Source organism: Choloepus didactylus, chromosome 18 (genome assembly GCF_015220235.1).
Source record: "Choloepus didactylus isolate mChoDid1 chromosome 18, mChoDid1.pri, whole genome shotgun sequence".
NCBI classification, from domain to species: domain Eukaryota; kingdom Metazoa; phylum Chordata; class Mammalia; order Pilosa; family Megalonychidae; genus Choloepus; species Choloepus didactylus.
Genome location: NC_051324.1, coordinates 39,197,707 through 39,215,923, shown reverse-complemented (window position 1 = coordinate 39,215,923; position 18,217 = coordinate 39,197,707). Strand labels below are relative to the sequence as shown.

The 18,217-nt window shown below is 34.9% G+C and overlaps 1 protein-coding gene across 6 annotated transcripts in view; it reads left to right on the top strand.

Annotated features, from left to right (window-relative positions):
• The window catches only part of DGKE (diacylglycerol kinase epsilon), a 42,109-nt gene that overhangs the window by 3,173 nt on the left and 20,719 nt on the right, over positions 1-18,217 (top strand). For all 6 annotated transcript variants that reach the window (XR_005212730.1, XM_037809418.1, XM_037809420.1 and 3 more), the window contains 2 exons: positions 8,125-8,284; positions 9,904-10,023. Coding sequence is in view for 5 of the 6 variants with exons in the window: in XM_037809418.1 (XP_037665346.1) it covers positions 8,125-8,284; positions 9,904-10,023 (280 nt within the window). In the remaining variant the exon portion in view is untranslated. The remainder of the gene's footprint in view (positions 1-8,124; positions 8,285-9,903; positions 10,024-18,217) is intronic.

Here is an 18,217-nt window from a genome sequence, read left to right as displayed (position 1 = left end):
CCAGGTAAATATGAATTTCAAATGAACAATAAATAATTTTTTAGAATGAATATGTCCCATGCAATATTTTGGACAATCATACCAAAAAATTGTTTATCTAAAATTCAAATTTAATTGGGCATCCCCTATTTATCTGATGACCCTAGGCCCACCCCAAACCCAGTGAATCAGAAACTTGGCTGGTGACCAGCATCTGTGCTTTAACAGGCCCTGAAGGGAATTCTGAAGTTGGAGAACCTTATTATCTTTTTTATGTATCTTTCTTGCCCTTTAAAAACATGAGTCTCTCTCTTCAATTTTGTGTCCTTCCCATTGAGTACAATGAATGTTTCTGATGATAGATTTTTGCCTCATTAGCTTGTTCTTACAGATTACTGAGCAGTCTGTTCCCAGAGTTCTATACCACCACCCAGCCCCCCACGGAGGAAACTGTCTCTGAAATTTAGGAAGTGTTAAGTATTCCCAGGAGAAGATAGCACAGTATCCTGAAGTTGTACATATTCTCTAGTGTTCTAAGCTAATTTTTTTAGTCAGTAATACTATGCAGGATTGCAGTCTGCTTAACTTTCTGTAGGAATGACATATTTTGGAAGAAGAAACAAAATAGCTTTTTAAAACCTGTGAAACACAGGCCAGACTGTTCCTCTCTAGATTTTATCTGGAGGGGGCTCCTTCCATGGCTGCATCACATTCTCAGGGAAGTCCGTTTTTAAGTGAGCTTTGAAGAGTGTTTGGTCAACAAGTCAGCGTTTCAAGGGTGGTAATGACAAGTGATGATTGATTTTAAAGCCTCCAGCCCAGTTAACATCTGCAGAATAAGTGATTTATACTCATTCATTCAGTATCCAGTTTTCAGCTGTGCTAAGCACTGTGCTACATTCTGCTTTTCCTGTAGATTTTTTCCCTCTTTTTCTCTGTGTTCCTGCCCCTACCCTCCAACACTCTGCTGCGTTTCTGCACCTCGTATAGCCTCACTCCTTCCTTACCTTTTTTCCTTCTCAACTCTCTTCCGACTAAAGTACAGAACTAGGTTATATTTTTAAGGGTTCATTATATTTATTAAATAAACCTTTGTTCCTTGTAACTTTCTGTCTCTCATTAAGAAAACTTAAGGTGTTTTTTTAATTTGCAAGGCCTTTTTTCCATACATCTGCCACCACCATCACCCCTCACCTCCGCGCACACACACACTGTGATTAATGAAAGAAAGCTGCTGACTCTCGGAAGGTAATTACACTTTAGTCTTGGCTTTGATCTTAAATTTTATGTTTCTCTTTCCTCTTGGCATGCATTTATTTGTTTCATTCATTATCTGAAACAATAAAAGATACCAGATTTCTCTTCTAGAGCAGAGGTGGGGAAACTTTTTCCATAAAGAGCCGAAAAGTAAATATTTTAGGCTGTGTGGATGGTAATGTCTGTCGTAATTACTTAACTGCCATTGCGCAAACCCAGCTATAGGCAATATGTAAATTAACAGCTGTAACTGTGTTCCAATAAAACTTCATTTACAAAATCAGGGGCTGACCTGTTTGTAATTTGCCGACCACATTCGATTGTAAATCTCAGAAATGACTATCTCAGCTACATATGTAATTCAGCTGCCTCCTCCAGCATACAAAAGAAGAAAGCTATTGTGAACAGTTACTGTTTTCAGAAAAAATAATAAGCAGTGTTGCCAGCATTTTTTTAACCTTGTTAAAAAAATTTTTTTTTAAATCAGTCCTCCTCAACAAGAATGACATGTAAATTCATGAGTCATTCCATATTTTCGTATGAGGGACCTTTTGAGGGTGGTGGTAATTTTCTGCATCTTGATAAAGGTTTGAGTTAATGAATATGTGCACTTGTCAAAACTCAGCTAATGGTACTTAATATTTGTACGTTTCATTGTAAATTTTACATTAAAAGAAAAAACCTATAAACCATGTTGAACCCCAGGTATTGGTATGTGTGCTTGCTAAAGTATTTAGGAAGCATTCTTATGTCTACAGTTTACCTGGAAATGGACTAAAAATAAGGTGGATTAATGGGTGGATAAAAATGTGATAACGCAGTTACGGTAAGACATTAACACTAGAATGTAGGTGGTAGGCATATCGATGTTCACTGTAAGAAGTTTAAAAACCAAGACATTTTATGTACAATGTTTTATACTGTAGAATGTAGGGGACCTAGAGATACCAATTAGTGGAGGGGGAATGATAATCTAATAAGAACAGATAAACTATGGAGGGTAATCTCAATGTTATGGGAATGCTCAGAAATGATTATGGTTTGTAAACTTTCTTGGATATAGTAAGATCATGTTGGAAGCAATAGAGTTATTTTAGGTTTTTTTTTTCTCTTATTCCTTTGTTTTCTTAGGGGTTATTAATTTTCTTGGGGTATGATAGGAACATGTTGGAAGCAATGTAGTTATTTTAGATTATTTGTTTTTCTTACTCCTCTGTTTGGACATGGTTTATTAATTTTCTTGGGGTATGGTAGGAACATGTTGGAAGCAAAGTAGTTATTTTAGGTTATTTGTTTTCCTTAATCCATTGCTTTGTTTGAAATGTGGGGTTTTTTTGGTTGTTGTTTGCCTGTTTGTTTTTAATTTTTTGATAAACAAAGTTAAAAAATTGAAAAAAAATCAGTAGAAAAATGGGAGTAAAAACTAAATGACAAATAGGGTGGGATGGGGGGATGGTTTGGGTATTCTCTTTTCACTTTTATTTTTTATTCTTATTCTGATTCTTTCTGATGTAAGGAAAATGTTCAGAAATAGATTGTGGTGATGAACGCATAACTATATGATCATACTGTGAACAGTTGATTGTATACCATGGATGACTGTATGGCTTGTGAATATATTTCAATAAAACTGAATTAAAAAAAAAAAAAAAAAACCAAGACATTTTAAAGAACAAAGACTATCCTTGTTTTTAGGAGATACTAAAGTGTTGAAGAATGGAGTGTCATAATGTCTGCAGTTGACTTTCAAATGATTTAGCAAAACAAGTTCATACTGAGAAAGAACACGGGAGAAAATTTTAATTAAGAATCAGAGTGAAAGATTGGTTTAAGGATGTTCCTTTTACTATTTTTATTTTTATTTTTTTTGAGTTCTCTGTAGGTTTGAAATTCTTCAAAATGAAAAGTTGGGAAAACAGAAAGGGAAAAATAAAGATAAGCAATTACCCAATGACATGATTGCTAAAACTAAGGTATAAAAACATTATTAATAATTTCTTATTTTCTCATTAGATTTTAAATATAGATTGAATTAAATACTAATTACAAAATGTAAAGGATACAATATCTCAATATTTGAAAATGGTATTTCTAAGGAAAAGCATAATACTGAATAAATAGTAAGCATTTTGGCTTTACCTTTACAGAACACAGGCCAATAGTAGCTATCACCTTGGTTAAAAATAATCTGTCTGAAATTTAGGAGAATTTAGTAAATGATAAAGGTGGTGTTATACAATAGAGGGGATAGAAAAGATAATTTTATAAATCATGCTAGGACAAGTGCTGTTTGAGGGAAAAAAAGGATTAGATCTTTTTTTGTTGTTTTTTTAAGTAGAGAAGTTGTGTGTTTACAGAAAAACATGCATAAAATGCAAGGTTCCCATATGCCACCCTATTATTAACACTTTGCATTGGTGTCATACATTTGTTACAATTGATGAAAGCACATTTTTATAATTGTGCTATTGACTACAGTCCATGGTTTAACTTAGAGTTCACTGTATTGTGCAGATCTTTGGATTATTTAAATTTTTATCCTAGTAACATATAAACAACCTAACATTTCTCCTTTTAACCACATTCATATATTTAATTCAGTGCTGTTAATTGGGTTCACAGTGATGCGCTACCATTAGCACCATCCACTATCAAAACGTTTCCATCATCCCAAATGGAAACTGTTCATTTTAAGCTTCAACTCCCTAGACCCCACCTGCTCCCCATCCCCTGGTAACCTGTATTCTAGATTCTGACGCTGTGAGTTTGCTTATCGAGTTATTTCGTATCAGTGAGATCATACAGTATTTGTCCTTTTGTGTCTGGCTTATTTCACTCAGCATGATTTCTTCAGGGTTCATCTATGTTGTCTCATGTATCAAAGCTTCATTCCTTTTTACAGCTAAATAATATTCTACTGTGTATCTACCACGTATATACCACATTCTGTTTTTCCATTCCTCTGTTGATGGACACTTGGGTTGCTTCCAACTTTTGGCTATTGTTAATAATATCCCTATGAACATCAGTGTGCAACTGTCTGTTCAAGTCCCTGCTTTCAAGTTTGATGCATATATACTTAAAGGTGGGATTGCCAGGTCATATGGTAATTCTATACATAACTTTCTGAGGAACCACCAAACTGTCTTCCACAGCAGCTGCACCATTTTACATTGCCACCAGGAATGAATGAGTGTTCCTATTTCTCTACATCCTCTCCAACACTTGTAATTTTCTGTTTTTCTGATAGTAGCCATTCTAGTGGGTATGAAATGGTATCTTGTGGTTTTGATTTGCATTTGCCTAATGGTTAATGATTTTGAGCATCTTATTATGTGCTTTTTGGCCCTTTGTAGGTCTTTGTAGAAATGTCTGTTCAAGTCTTTTGCTCATTTTAAAATTGGATTGTTTGTCCTTTTGTTGTGAGTTGAAGGATTTCTTTATATTTTCTAGATAGCAAACCCTTATTGGATATGTGGTTTCCAAATGTTTTCTCCCACTGTGTAGGTTTTCTTTTTACTTTCATGATAAAGTCCTTTTATGAATGAAAGTTTTTAATTTTGATGAGTTCCCATTTATCTAATTTTTTCTTTTGTTTCTTGTGCTTTGGGTATAAAGTCTGAGAAATCATTGCTTAACACAGGTCCTGGAGATACTTCCCTATATTTTTTCTAGGCATTTTATAGTTTTTGGCTCTTGTATTTAGGTCTTTGATCATGTTGAGTAGATTTTTGTGTATGGTGTGAGATAGGGATCCACCTTCCTTCTTTTACACATAGAGATCCAGTTTTCCTAGTACCAATTGTTAAAGAGGCTATTCTTTCCCAGTTGAGTGGACTTGCCATCCTTGTCAAAAATCAGTTGGTCATAAAATGGGAGGGTGGGTATTTGAACTCTGTGTTCAATTCCATTGGTCTATGTTTGTCCCCATGCCAGTACCATGTTGTTTTGATTGCTATGACTTTGTAACAAGTTTTAAGATCAGGAAATATGAGTCTTCCAGCTTCATTCTTCTTTTTCAAGATGCCTTTGGCTATTCAAGGCTCCTTACCCTTCTATATAAATTTGATTTTGGCTTTTCCTTTTCTGTAAGTAAGGCTGTTAGAATTTTTATTGGGACTGCATTAACTGTAAATTGCTTTGGATAGAATGTACATCTTAATGTTAGTCTTCCAATCCGTGAATGCAGAATGTCCTTCCATATTTTTATGTCTTCTCTGATTTCTTTTAGCACTGTTTTGTAGTTTTCTGTGTACAAAAGGTTAGAATCACATTATGCATTAAGTGGATTAAAGCATGGATTCTTAACCTGATGGTTCTTAGATAGATAACCATCCAGAAAAGCCTGACACTTTAATGAGATGCTATAATCTATGACCCCAGAGGGTTAGGAAGTATCGAATTAAAGATACTAAATATGAAAACTGAATCTGAGGGGAAAAGACTCTATTTGAATATTTTTCTAATTTAGAAATGGTAAAGGACTTTAAAGCTTAAAGGCATTTGAACAAATCACAAAGGGATATCTAGATCTGACTATCAAATAAACTTACGTCTTTTAAAAAGTAAACGAGAAAACTGGAAAATATTTGCAAGAAATATGACAGAAAAGAGTTTGATGTCCTAGATAAGTAAAAAGTACAAGCATTTGTTAAAACCTCATGAAAAACGGATATAAAACATGAATGAATTCATAAAAAGAAGGCAAAAAATACTCAACCTCATCTAGTGACCAAAGACCTCTAAATTGAAACAACAAAATACCTTTTGCACCTTTCAGATTATCAATGAAAATTTTTGAAATAATTTTGAAAAATAATAAGCATTATTGGCAAATGTTAAATATAATGGACACCTTCCTTCAGTGTTAAGAAGCAAATTGGCCAGGCATATCAAGGACCTTAGGAAAATGCAGGTCCTTTGACCCAGTAACTTGACTTTTAAGATTCCAAGAAAATACTCTGATATATGTTTAAGGTTGTTCATCATGTTGTTTTTCCTTCCAAAAGTTAAAAAACAATCGAATGTGTTTTTTTTTTTAAAAAAAGAAAGGTTAAATAAATTGTGGAATAGCCACAATATATGTTCTACATCTTTTATAAACCATGTTTTAAAAAAAATACTTAATGGCCTGGGAGAATATTCATGATACACTGTGGGAAAAAAAAGCTGTATTCAGATATGTGTGTGTTTGTGTGTATCATAGTCCCAACTTTGAAAAACAATACATAAGTGTACTAAAAACTGAAAAAATAAGTACATCAAAAAGTTAAGAGTAATTATGTTTGGATGATTTTTATTTTATGTCTTTCTGTATTTTCTAAATTTACAAGCATAAGCTGGTATTATCTTACTTAAAATACAATTTTAAAATCTATGCAAGAAGTTCATGAATATATTCTGATTTTTAGAAGCTCAAGCAATATGAAAGAATATTAGAGTAATAATATCAGTCCTACTTTTGTTGCCGGAGGAAACCATTGTGAATTAATTCAGTAGGTGTTATTTCAGATTATTTTTAATGATAATAATAATATACTGTTTTCAAGTTAATGATAGCACAATATGTGGAGGTATTATACTTCAGCTGTAGTTTCCCAAGCTTAGTTTGAAAACAAGTGTCAACAAAGATCTCTGTGCAAGTGACTTCAGTTTTCTCTTTAACAGTTTATGCAGACAGCTCTTCGTTCAGCAGTTAATAGCACTCTTGAGTAAATAGCAGTAATTACTTGACAAATCTGAACATCCAACAGGAAAAAAAAACCTTAAAATAGGAGGTCAAGAAAGTTGACCTTGGGGCCCAGGAGTGTTTATTCTTTTTTTTTTTTTTAATTCAAACTAATTATAACCCTTTTCTCTCAGCCTGCTTTTGCCAGAAATATCTTAGCTGTGAGTGGATTACATACTTGGCACATTAATAACAGAAACCAGGAACCTTTACCAGCAATATTCCCTACTTGTTTAATGCATAGGTCCAAACGTAGAGATAAATCTGAATGTAAATGTTTTTCTTTCTGTATTTCAAATACAAATCTATAAATTATTTGTGCACTAACTACCAGGAGGAAATTGACTATTTTACTTATGTTATTGACTAAATAGAAGTTGACAGATGATTGTAAATTAAGAGATTTTCAAACTGGACCCTGAATAACTCTTCAGGGGCCCGTGGCCTGGAGGGCATTTGAGCAGTAAGAACTTCAGGATGCACAAGCCTATTTCAACCAAAGCACAAGTAAATTGTACATCAAACCGTTGTTCTAGACCACCTTTTGTTTGTATGGATTATATCTATTGGGTACTTATTTTATTCTAAGTTAAAACTGAAATTTAAAATTTTTTATTTATTTTTCAAATAATAAACTCATTACATGTTAAATAATGTATTTTTATGAAAATAAAAGAAAGGAAGATTTACTGAGAAGAGCAGCATAGATTTACAATTTTGTACATTTCTCTGGCTTAATGAAAGTCAGCTAGATTCACATGTTTACTTCTGCATTCAGTCTGTTACAATATCACATATCTTTTCTGTAAAACTCCACTGTACAATGTTGAGAGAATGAGGGTGAAATAACATCTTAGTAGTAGTATAGAAATTATTTTAACCTCACAGACCCCCTGAAAAGATATTGGTGATCCCCAGCAGTTTAAGAAACAGTGTTAAATTAAATTGCCAAGTATGTTCAAACCTTATTACTCTATTTTTACTATACAAGTACAGTTACATTTCTCTTATTTGCCAGATTTTAAGCTCAGTCACAATGAAATTACTGTTTTCTTGTTTTTGTGGGTTTTTTTGTTTTTTGTTTTTTACAAAAATGCTTTATTCTCAGACAGATTATGGTTTAAAATTTAATTATTGTCTTAGTTTCTTCCTTCCCTCAGGTGCATTTGGTGTCAGAATACAGTACATGATGAATGCATGAAAAACAGCTTAAAGAATGAAAAGTGCGATTTTGGAGAATTCAGAAATCTCATCATTCCACCAAGTTATTTAACTTCCATTAATCAAATGCGTAAAGACAAAAAAACAGATTATGAAATGGTAATTAGAGTTTGTTTTTCTTCTGTAATCTATTTCTAGAAAGTTACTTAAGTCAGTGTATGAGAAAATCGTGTGTGAGAGAGAGAGAGAGAGAGAGAGAAGAATTAGGGCCTGGGATAAAATAAACTAAGATAAAAGGTCAGGAGGAAGGGGAAAATAAAAGGCCATTATTTAAGCCATAAAACCCTACCCAATTCCTAGAGTTGTGTCACAAACCTTGGCTCTTGAGTTCTGTGTCTATAAGGAAAATGGAAATGTTTTATTCGTGGTTTCCAAATCACTGCCTGCATCTGAATCAACTGGGGAACTTTTTAAAAATACAGATTTCTGAGCCACTTCCATCCCCATGTTTGATTCTATAGGTCAAGGGTAGATTCCAGGAATCCATATTTTGGGGACAACATCTGATTCTGACTATTGTCAGTAAAAAGAAACATAGATTTTCCTCACATATTTTTCTAGAATTTTCCCTTTTGTAACTTTACATAGGATACCCAGAGAAAAGTTTACATTATACATTAGATGTTCCCACAAATAATGTGGAACATTAAAACTGTTGGCAACAGGTTGCAGTGTGTGTGTGTAAGAAACTATGCAAATGTTTTTCTGTCTTTATATAGCTCTTAAAAGAATGATTATAAAGATTTGCAGATTGATTGTCTCCTTGAATATGCCAAAATAGTTGAACTTTTTATCTTAACATTAAAATGTACCTTTCCAAGTTAAGGTTTTTGTATTATAAGTATCTTTGCAATATTTTTGCAAAGAAAGAAAGCATTTTTAAATTTTAAATTAACTCTGAGTTTAATGTTATTATATAGATTTTTTTTTATTTTTTTAATGTACAACTCCTTATGTAATTGAATTCAATCTGAGGTCTCAAGGGATGAGATTCACTGAGTAAAACAATTGAATAGCTTCATTAATGGTTACATCTACAAAGAGGGGAAGAGGAAAGAAAGTGCTAGATTATGGTCAATAATAACTTCATTTGACTTTGGACTGTGTACAAATCTGGATTCTTGAGTCTGATTCTGGGTACCCCACTTAAAAAAAAAAAAGTACACATTAAAATACACTAATATATGGCCAGAAAACAACAACAAAGGTAAGAGATCAGAGAAAATCATTGTTCGTTCTATGAATGATTGAAAGAATTTGTAACAGAGCCTAGGCGACAAGACACAGTGCTTCAGATGTTTTGAGTACAGCAGTTCTATGGAAGAACTGCTTCAGGAAGCAAAATTGGAACAATGAATGAAAGCTACTGAAAGACAGGCTTCCAGCTCAATTTTAAGGAAAAACTTTCTAATGATTTGATTTAGCACTGGAATGGACTACATAATAAGTGAGTTCCTTCTTTAATGAGTATTCAAGCACATGTTAGATGACTAATCTGGAAAAATGTAGAAGAGAATTATACAGTAAGTGGAGGTTAAACTAAATCATCTCTAAGTTCCCTTTCCAGTCTTAGAATTCTTTGATTTTTATATTGTATTGATGATACTGGTTTAGTTATTTTTCTGTCAGTATATTATAGCAATGCTGTTATCATGGAAAAGTGAGTGCTTCCTATCTTCCTAGTAAACTCTTCACTCATGTTCATTTTTTTTTTTTAGCTAGCCTCTAAGCTTGGAAAGCATTGGACCCCATTAATAATCCTGGCCAACTCTCGTAGTGGAACTAACATGGGAGAAGGATTGTTGGGAGAATTTAGGATCCTGTTAAATCCAGTCCAGGTAACTAAAGTGAAAAACTTCCTAATTTTTCATTTTTAGCTTTTCATTTTTCCTAAAATGCAATGAATGCTGATGCTATAAATCACTAGTCACCTGATTAAAGGAAAAAAAATAATTACAAAAGGATCAAGCCATTCAAGGATGTGGAGAAACAACAACCCTCATACACTGCTGGTGGGAATGGAAAATAATATGGTCACTTTGGAAAATAGATTTTTTCTTAAAAAGTTAAACATAAGTTGACCAATCACCCAACAATCCCACTTCTAGATATCTACCTAAGGGAAATGAAAAAAAGATTGTCACTGAAAGACACATGTAGAGAGAGAGGGTGGGGCAAGATAGCGGAGTGGTGAGGTATGGAATTTAGCTACTTGTCTAGGGCAGCTGATAAATAGTCAGGAACTGTGTGGAACAGCTGTTTTGGGGTTTTCTGTGACCAGTCACACATCATACTCTAGTCTGGAAGAGGTGGAATGGCAGAGATTGTGGCAAAGACCTGTAAGTTTCCCCGGCCAGAGGGTTGGCCTCCTTCCCCCCAGGCACGGCAGACTGTCTTAGAGCTGGTTGCCTGGAGGAAAAAGAAACAGTCTGTGCTGGGAGCAAGGAGGGGGGCTCCACCTAGCCCCAATTGCAGAATTAACAAATTGGACTGCTGAATAAAAATTCCAAGCACAGATAAATCAAGAGCAGGCAGAAAAGGAACCTGGGGGATTCTGCCCAACAGGGAGGAGGCAAGGCTAACATAAAAAAAAAAAAAAAAAAAAAAAGACTTTTGGAGGTGGAGTTGTTCAGGATACTGGAAAAGGGCTGGCTCCAAGAAAAGGGGGCACATAGAAATGGATAACAATTCAGGCTACCATTTGCAAACCCAGAGAGCTGGGATCTGCTCTGAAAAGGTTTTGTTTTGTTTTTTTCTTTTCTTTTCTTTTCTTGCTCTCCAACTCTTTATCTTTGTACTCTTCAATAGCTCATCAGAGCTCCTGCTTCAGAACTGCCTGGGGCAAGGGAGGAATTAAACCTTAGAGTAACTATTCAGGTGAAAGAGATAATAGCCTAAAGGGTGTATCTTTAAATAGTCCCTACTGGGACTGACAAAACTTGGGGGCTGAGGAAAGGCCTTAAAAGGGGATTTCTGAAAAAAAAAAAAAAAAAAAAAAAAAATTTGCAGAGCCCCTCTTAGGAGAAAAAAAGGGGGGGGGGATTTCTTTTTTTTTTTCTTTTTTTTTTTTTTCAGTAACTATTCTAAGTAGCTCTTTACAGAAAGCCTCAGATGTTTGCAGTTGGCCGCCAGACCCAGGAAAGGGGGGCAGCTAAGGTAGGTCTGAGAGACAAAGCAATGAGTCTGATGAGAGAGACAATTCCCTAAAGGGCATAATTTCTAAGACAAAAGGGGTGGGGTCCAGCTCAAGTGGCAGCCCTCCTTCAAAGAACTCAGACCCTAGGGGCTGGAAAACAGAAACCAGCTTGAGTCAGCCATGCCCCTGGCAGGAACAGGGTCTGCAAAGAATTAAAGGCACCTGTGGCACCTCTTTACACTGGTGGGTAGCTGTGGGCTGACAGTCGCCACCTGCTGGACAGGATAGGAAAAGCACAGAGTCTAGATGCTTCACAGGAGGGTCTGACAACTTTCAGGGTCTCATTCTCAGGGAAACGTCATACCCTCTTCCTGAGACTGGGCCTGTCTGGACTGGGAAAATCTGATTAGTGTCAATCATACCTGGGGAGACCCTCTCACAAAAAGATTACATAGAGGCAGAGCAAAAACTAGAAAGCCAAAAGGTGAAAAATTCTGATCAGCTAAACAGAAGCTAGGTTAGAGGTCTACAATAGGTTGAACTGAACATCAAAGACAGATAGCGAACAAAGCCAACCAACAAGAAAACCCTAGGTGAAACAGTGAAAATGAGCTCCAGAATAAAATAATCAAGAAAATCAGATGCCTAGACAGCTAAAAATAACAAGCCACTAGGAAAAAAGAAAATATGGACCAGCCAAAGGAACAAACTAACACTTCAACTGAGATATAGGAATTCAAACAACTAATTAAAGGTACTCAAACACATCTCCTAAATCAAATCAATTAGCTGAAGAAAAATATGGCAAAAGAGATAAAGGATATAAAGAAGATACTAGATGACCATAAAGAAGAATTCATAAGCTTGATAAAACAAGTGGGCAGAACTTACAGAATGAAAGGCGTAATAGAAGAGATGAAAAACACAGTGGAGACATACAACAATAGATTTGCAGAGGCAGAAGAAAGGATCAGTGAACTGGAAGACAGGACACTTGAAATCATACAAAAGAATAGACAGGGAAGAGAATGGAAAAATACAGAGCTGAATGACAAAATGAAGCACACGAATATTCGTGTTGTGGGTGTCCCAGAAGGAAAAGAGAGGGGAAAACAGGCAGAAAGTATAATAGAAAAATAATCACTGAGAAATTCCCAACTCTTACAAAAGACATAAAATTACAGATGCAAGAAGTGCAGCATACCCCAAACAGAATAGATCCCAGTAGACCTACTCCACGACACTTACTGATCAGATTGTCCAATGTCAAAGAGAATTCTGAAAGCAGCAAGAGAAAAGCAATCCATTACATACAAGAGAAGCTCAATAAGACTATGTACAGATTTCTTTGCAGAAATCATGGAGGTGAGAAGGCAGTGGTATGATATATTTAAGATACTGAAAGAGAAAAACTGCCAACCAAGAATTCTCTATTGAGCAAAACTGTCCTTCAAAAATGAGGGAGAGATTAAAATATTTTCAGACAAATAGACACTGAGAGAGTTTGTGAATAAGAGACCTGCGCTACAAGAAATATCAAAGGGAGTAGTACAAGCTGATAGGAAAAGACAGAAGAGAGAGGTCTGGAGAAGAGTGTAGAAATGAAGACTATCTGGAAGGGTAAAAGGAGAAAGAGAAAAAAATAACTTATGATATAAAATCCAAAGACAAAGTGGTAGAGTACTGCTCTCACAGTAAGTAATAACAGTAAATGTTAATCGATTAAATTCCCCAATAAAAAGACATAGACAGGCAGAATGGATTAAAAAACAGGACCCATCTATATGCTGTCTACTGACAAGAAGCTCATTTTAGACACAAGGACAAAAATAGGCTGAAAGTGAAAGGTTGGAAAAAGATGATTCACACAGACAACAACCAGAGAAAAGCAGGAGTAGCTATATTAATATCAGATAAATTAGACTTCAAATGTAAAACATTAAAAGAGACAAAGACACTGTATGTTAATAAAAGGGTCAATTTACCACGAAAACATAACAATCATAAATATTTATGCACCAAGCCAGAGTACCCCAAAATATATGAGGCAAACACACCACTAAAGGGAAAAATAGATACTTCTACAATAATAGTCGGAGACTTCAATACACCACTCTCATCAACAGACAGAACATCTAGATGGAGGATCAATAAGGAAACAGAGACGCTGAATTGTACAATAAATGAACTAGACTTGACAGACATGTATAGAACACTACACGCCACAACAGCACAGGATACACATTTTTCTCAAGTGCTCATGGATCATTCTCTGGGGTGAACCACATGTTGGGTCACAAAGCAAGTCTCAACAAACTTAAAAATACTGATATTATACAGAATACTTTCTCAGATCATAATGGAATGAAGTTGGAAATCAATAACAGGCAGAAGATTGGGAAATTCACAAATATATGGAGACTAAACAACATACTCTTAGACAATCATTGGGTAAAGGAAGAAATTACAAAAGAAATTAGTAAATACTTCAAGGCAAATGACAATGAAAACATAACACATCAAAACTTATGGGATGCAGCAAAGGCAGTGCTGAGAGGGAAATTTATTGCCCTAAACTCCTATATTAAAAGAGAAGAGAGAGGAAAAATCAAGGAATTAACTGTCCACCTGGAGAAGCTAAAGAAAGAACAGCAAACTAACACCAAAGCAAACAGAAGGAAAGAAATAACAAAGATTAAAACAGACATAAATGAAATTGAAAACAGGAAAACAATAGAGAGAATCAACAAAACCAGAAGTTTGTTCTTTGAGAAAATCAGTAAAATTGATGGACTCTTAGCTAGGCTAACAAAAAAAAATAAAAGAGAATATGGATGCAAATAAATGCAATCAGAAATGTGAGAGAGGTCATAACTACTGACTCCACAGAAATAAAGGAGCTAATGAGAAGATACTACAAGCAACTATATGCTAATAAACTAGACAACTTATATGAATTGGAAAACTTCCTAGAAAAGCATGAACAACCAACACTGACTTGAGAAGAAATAGACGACATCAACAAACCAATCACCAGAGATTGATACAGTCATCAAAAATCTACCAAAAATGGAAAAGCCTAGAACCAGATGGCTTCACATGTGAATTCTACTAAGCATTCAAGGAAGAATTAATATCAATTCTGCTCAAACTCCTTACAAAAAACAAAGAAGAAAAGCTACCTAACTCATTCTATGAAGCCAACGTCACCCTAACACCGAAGTCAGACGAAGATACTACAAAAAAAAGAAAATTACAGATGAGTATCTTTAATGAGTATAGATGCAAAAACCTACACAAAATACTTGCAAATCAAATCCAGCAGCACATTAAAAGAATTATACACCACAACCAGGTGGATTTTATTCCAGGTATACAAGGCTGGTTCAACACAAGAAAATCAATTAACGTAATGCACTACATCAATAAATCAAAGAGAAGAACCACATGATCATCTCAATTGTTGCAGAAAAGGCATTTGACAAAATTCAACATCCTTGATGAAAACTTCAAAGGATAGGAATAAAAGGGAATATTTGCAATATGATAAAGGCAATGTATGAAAAACCCACAGGTAACATCATACTCAACAGGGAAATACTGAAAGCTTTCCCTCTAAGATCAGGAACAAGACAGGATGCCCACTGTCACCATTGTTACTGGTGAGGAAGAAGATTGGAGAGGAAGAGGTAAAACTTTCACTGTTTGCAGATGACATGATCCTACATGTAGAAAATCCAGAAAAATCTACAGCAAAGCTACTAGAACTAAACAAGGAATGCAGCAAAGTAGCAGGCTACAAGGTCAACATGCAAAAATCAGTAGTGTTCTTATACACAAGTAACGAGCAACAGGAGAAGGAAATCAAGAAAAAAATTCAATTTACAATAGCAACCAAAATAATCAAGTGTTTAGGAATAAACTTAACGAAGGCCACAAAAGACCTATCCACAGAAAACTACAAGAAACCGCTGAAAGAAATCAAATAGGACCCTAAAAAAAAAATGAAAGAATAAACTGTGTTCATGGATTGAAAGACTAAATATATAGTTAAGAAGTCAGTTTTGCCTAAACTGGTTTATAGATTCAATGCAATACCAGTTAAAATGCCAACAACTTTGCAGAAATAGAAAAACCAATAACTAAATTTATTTGGAAGAGCAGAGTTCCTCAAATAGCCAAAAATACTTTAAGAAAGAGGAAGGAAGTGGGAGGTCTCACACTACCTGACTTTAAAGCATACTACAAAGCTACAGTGATCAAAACAGCTTCATGGCATAAAGATAGATATACTGACCAATGGAATTGAGTGTTGAGTGTTCAGAAATAGACCCTCTCATCTATAGACAATTGATCTTTTTCTTTTATTTTTTAATATTTCTTATTTTTGAATATCTCAATTTTATTGAGATATATTCATATACCGTACAGTTATCCAAGCGTATAATCAGTTGTTCACAGTATCACGATATAGTTATGCATTCATCACCACAATCAATTTTTGAACATTTTCATTACTCCAAAAATAATAAGAATAAAAATTAGAAAAGAACACCCAAAACATCCCATACCCTTCCTCCCCCCCCATTGTTCATTTACTTTTTTTTTTTTAATAATAAATTTTATTTTGAAATAAGTTCACTCTTACAGGAACAGTTGTAAAAACAGTACAAACCCCCTACGTAGAATTCCATCATACCCCAAACCCCCTCCCCCGATACCCCGATCCACCACCTTTAAGATCCTGTCACACCACTGTCTCTTTCTTTCCCTCCCTCTCTCCCTCCCTCACACCCATCATCTATTGCTCTGTCTTCTGAACATATGAGAGCAAGCTGCACATATCTTTGAACAAACAATATAATTCACATATACCTTTCCCATGAACAAGAACATTATTTTATGCAATCTCATTAAACACAGCTAGGAAGTTCAAGAAATTCAGCATTGATACAAAGCTTACATTCTATAGTTCCTTTTGTTTTTTTTTTTTCTTGTGTCCCATCTGTGTCCCTTTGTGCCTCCTCTCCTCCGACCTCAGATCCCTTCCAGGATCATCCTTGGCATTTAATTTTCATATATTTAGACTGTCTTATTTTTTTTTTCAATTGTGGAAAGATATATATAGCCCAAATCATCCTATTCCACCCCTCCCTAGCATTCCCTTAGTGGGATTAATCACATTTAGAATGTTGGCAATGCTATCACCTTCCAACCATCCATTTCTAGAAGTTTCCCTTCACCCCAAACCAAAACCCCTACTCTCATTTCTTAACTCCCCATTGCCCCTTCCCCTTCTTGGAACCCCTACTCTACTTTTCATCTCTTTGGTCATATTCTTTGATACTTTCTTTGTGTTTACCATGGGGCTTAAAATTAACCTCTTAAATCTATAACAATCTTGTTTTTCTTTGAAACCAACTTAACTTCAATAGGACACGTAAACTGTGTTCCTATACTCCCCCATTCCCCTACCTTTATGTAGTTCTTGTCAAGAGTTACATATTTTACATTGAGTCCAAAACCACCAATTTATCATTACAGTTTATGTATTTTAGATCCTGTAGGAAGTAAATCGTGGAGTTATAAATCAACAATACAGTAGTAATGGTCTTTATATTTACCATGTGATCTTTACTGGAAATCTTTATTTCTTCATGTGGTTTCAGTCAATTGTTTAGTGTCCCTTCCTTTCAGCCTACTTAGAACTGATCTACTGGTGGTGAAGTTCCTCAGCTTTTGATTGTCTGGGAATGTTTTCATCTCCCCCTCATTTTTATCTTTCAGGTGATTGTGAATTCTCCAAGTCTCTGATGGTTATTGACTTCTATTTATATTCCACTGTGGTCAGAGAATGTGCTTTGAACAAATTCATTTTTTTATTTTTTATTTTATTGAGGCTTGTTTTTATGTCCCCGCATATAGTCCATTCTGGAGAAAGATCCATGATCACTGGTGAAGAATGAGTGGCCTGCGATGTAATATTCTATATATGTCTGTTAAAAGTCTCTATATCTCTCTTTCATTTCTTTGTTTCTCTGTCGGTAGGGCTCGCTTTAGTATCTGAAGTAGTGCAGGTCTTTTATTAGCAAACTCTCTCAGCATTTGTTTGTGAAAAATTTAAGCTCTCCCTCAAATTTGAAGGAGAGTTTTGCTGGATAAAGTATTCTTGGTTGGAAATTTTCCTCTCTCAGAATTTTAAATATGTCATGCCACTGCCTTCTCGCCTCCATGGTGGCTGCTGAGTAGTCATTACTTAGTCTTATGTTGTTTCCTTTGTATGTGGTGAATTGCTTTTCTCTTGCTGCTTTCAGAACTTGCTCCTTCTCTTCAGTATTTGACAGTCTGATCAGAATATGTGTTGGAGTGGGTTTGTTTGAATTTATTCTATTTGGAGTTTTCTGGGCATTTATGCTTTGTGTATTTATATTGTGTAGAAGGTTTGGGAAGTTTTCCCCAACAATTTCTTTGAATACTCTTTCTAGACCTTTACCCTTCTCTTCCCCTTCTGGGACATGAATGAGTCTTAAATTTGGACGTTTTATTTTGTCTATCATATCCCTGAGATCCATTTCGATTTTTTCAATTTTTTTCCCCATTCTTTCTTTTGTTCTTTCATTTTCTGTTCTGTGGTCCTCGAGGAGGCTGAGTTGTTGTTCAGCTTCCTCTAATCTTGTATTTTGAGTATCCAGAGTCTTTTTAATTTGGCCTACAGTTTCTTTAATTTCCATAAGATCTTCTATTTTTTTATTTACTCTTGCAATATCTTCTTTATGCTCTTCTAGGGTCTTTTTTATGTCTTTTGTATTCTGTACCATGCTCTTCTTCAAGTCTTTTATATCCCGTGCCATGCTCTCATTGCCTGTCTGTAGTTCTTTGATTAATTCTGCCAGGAA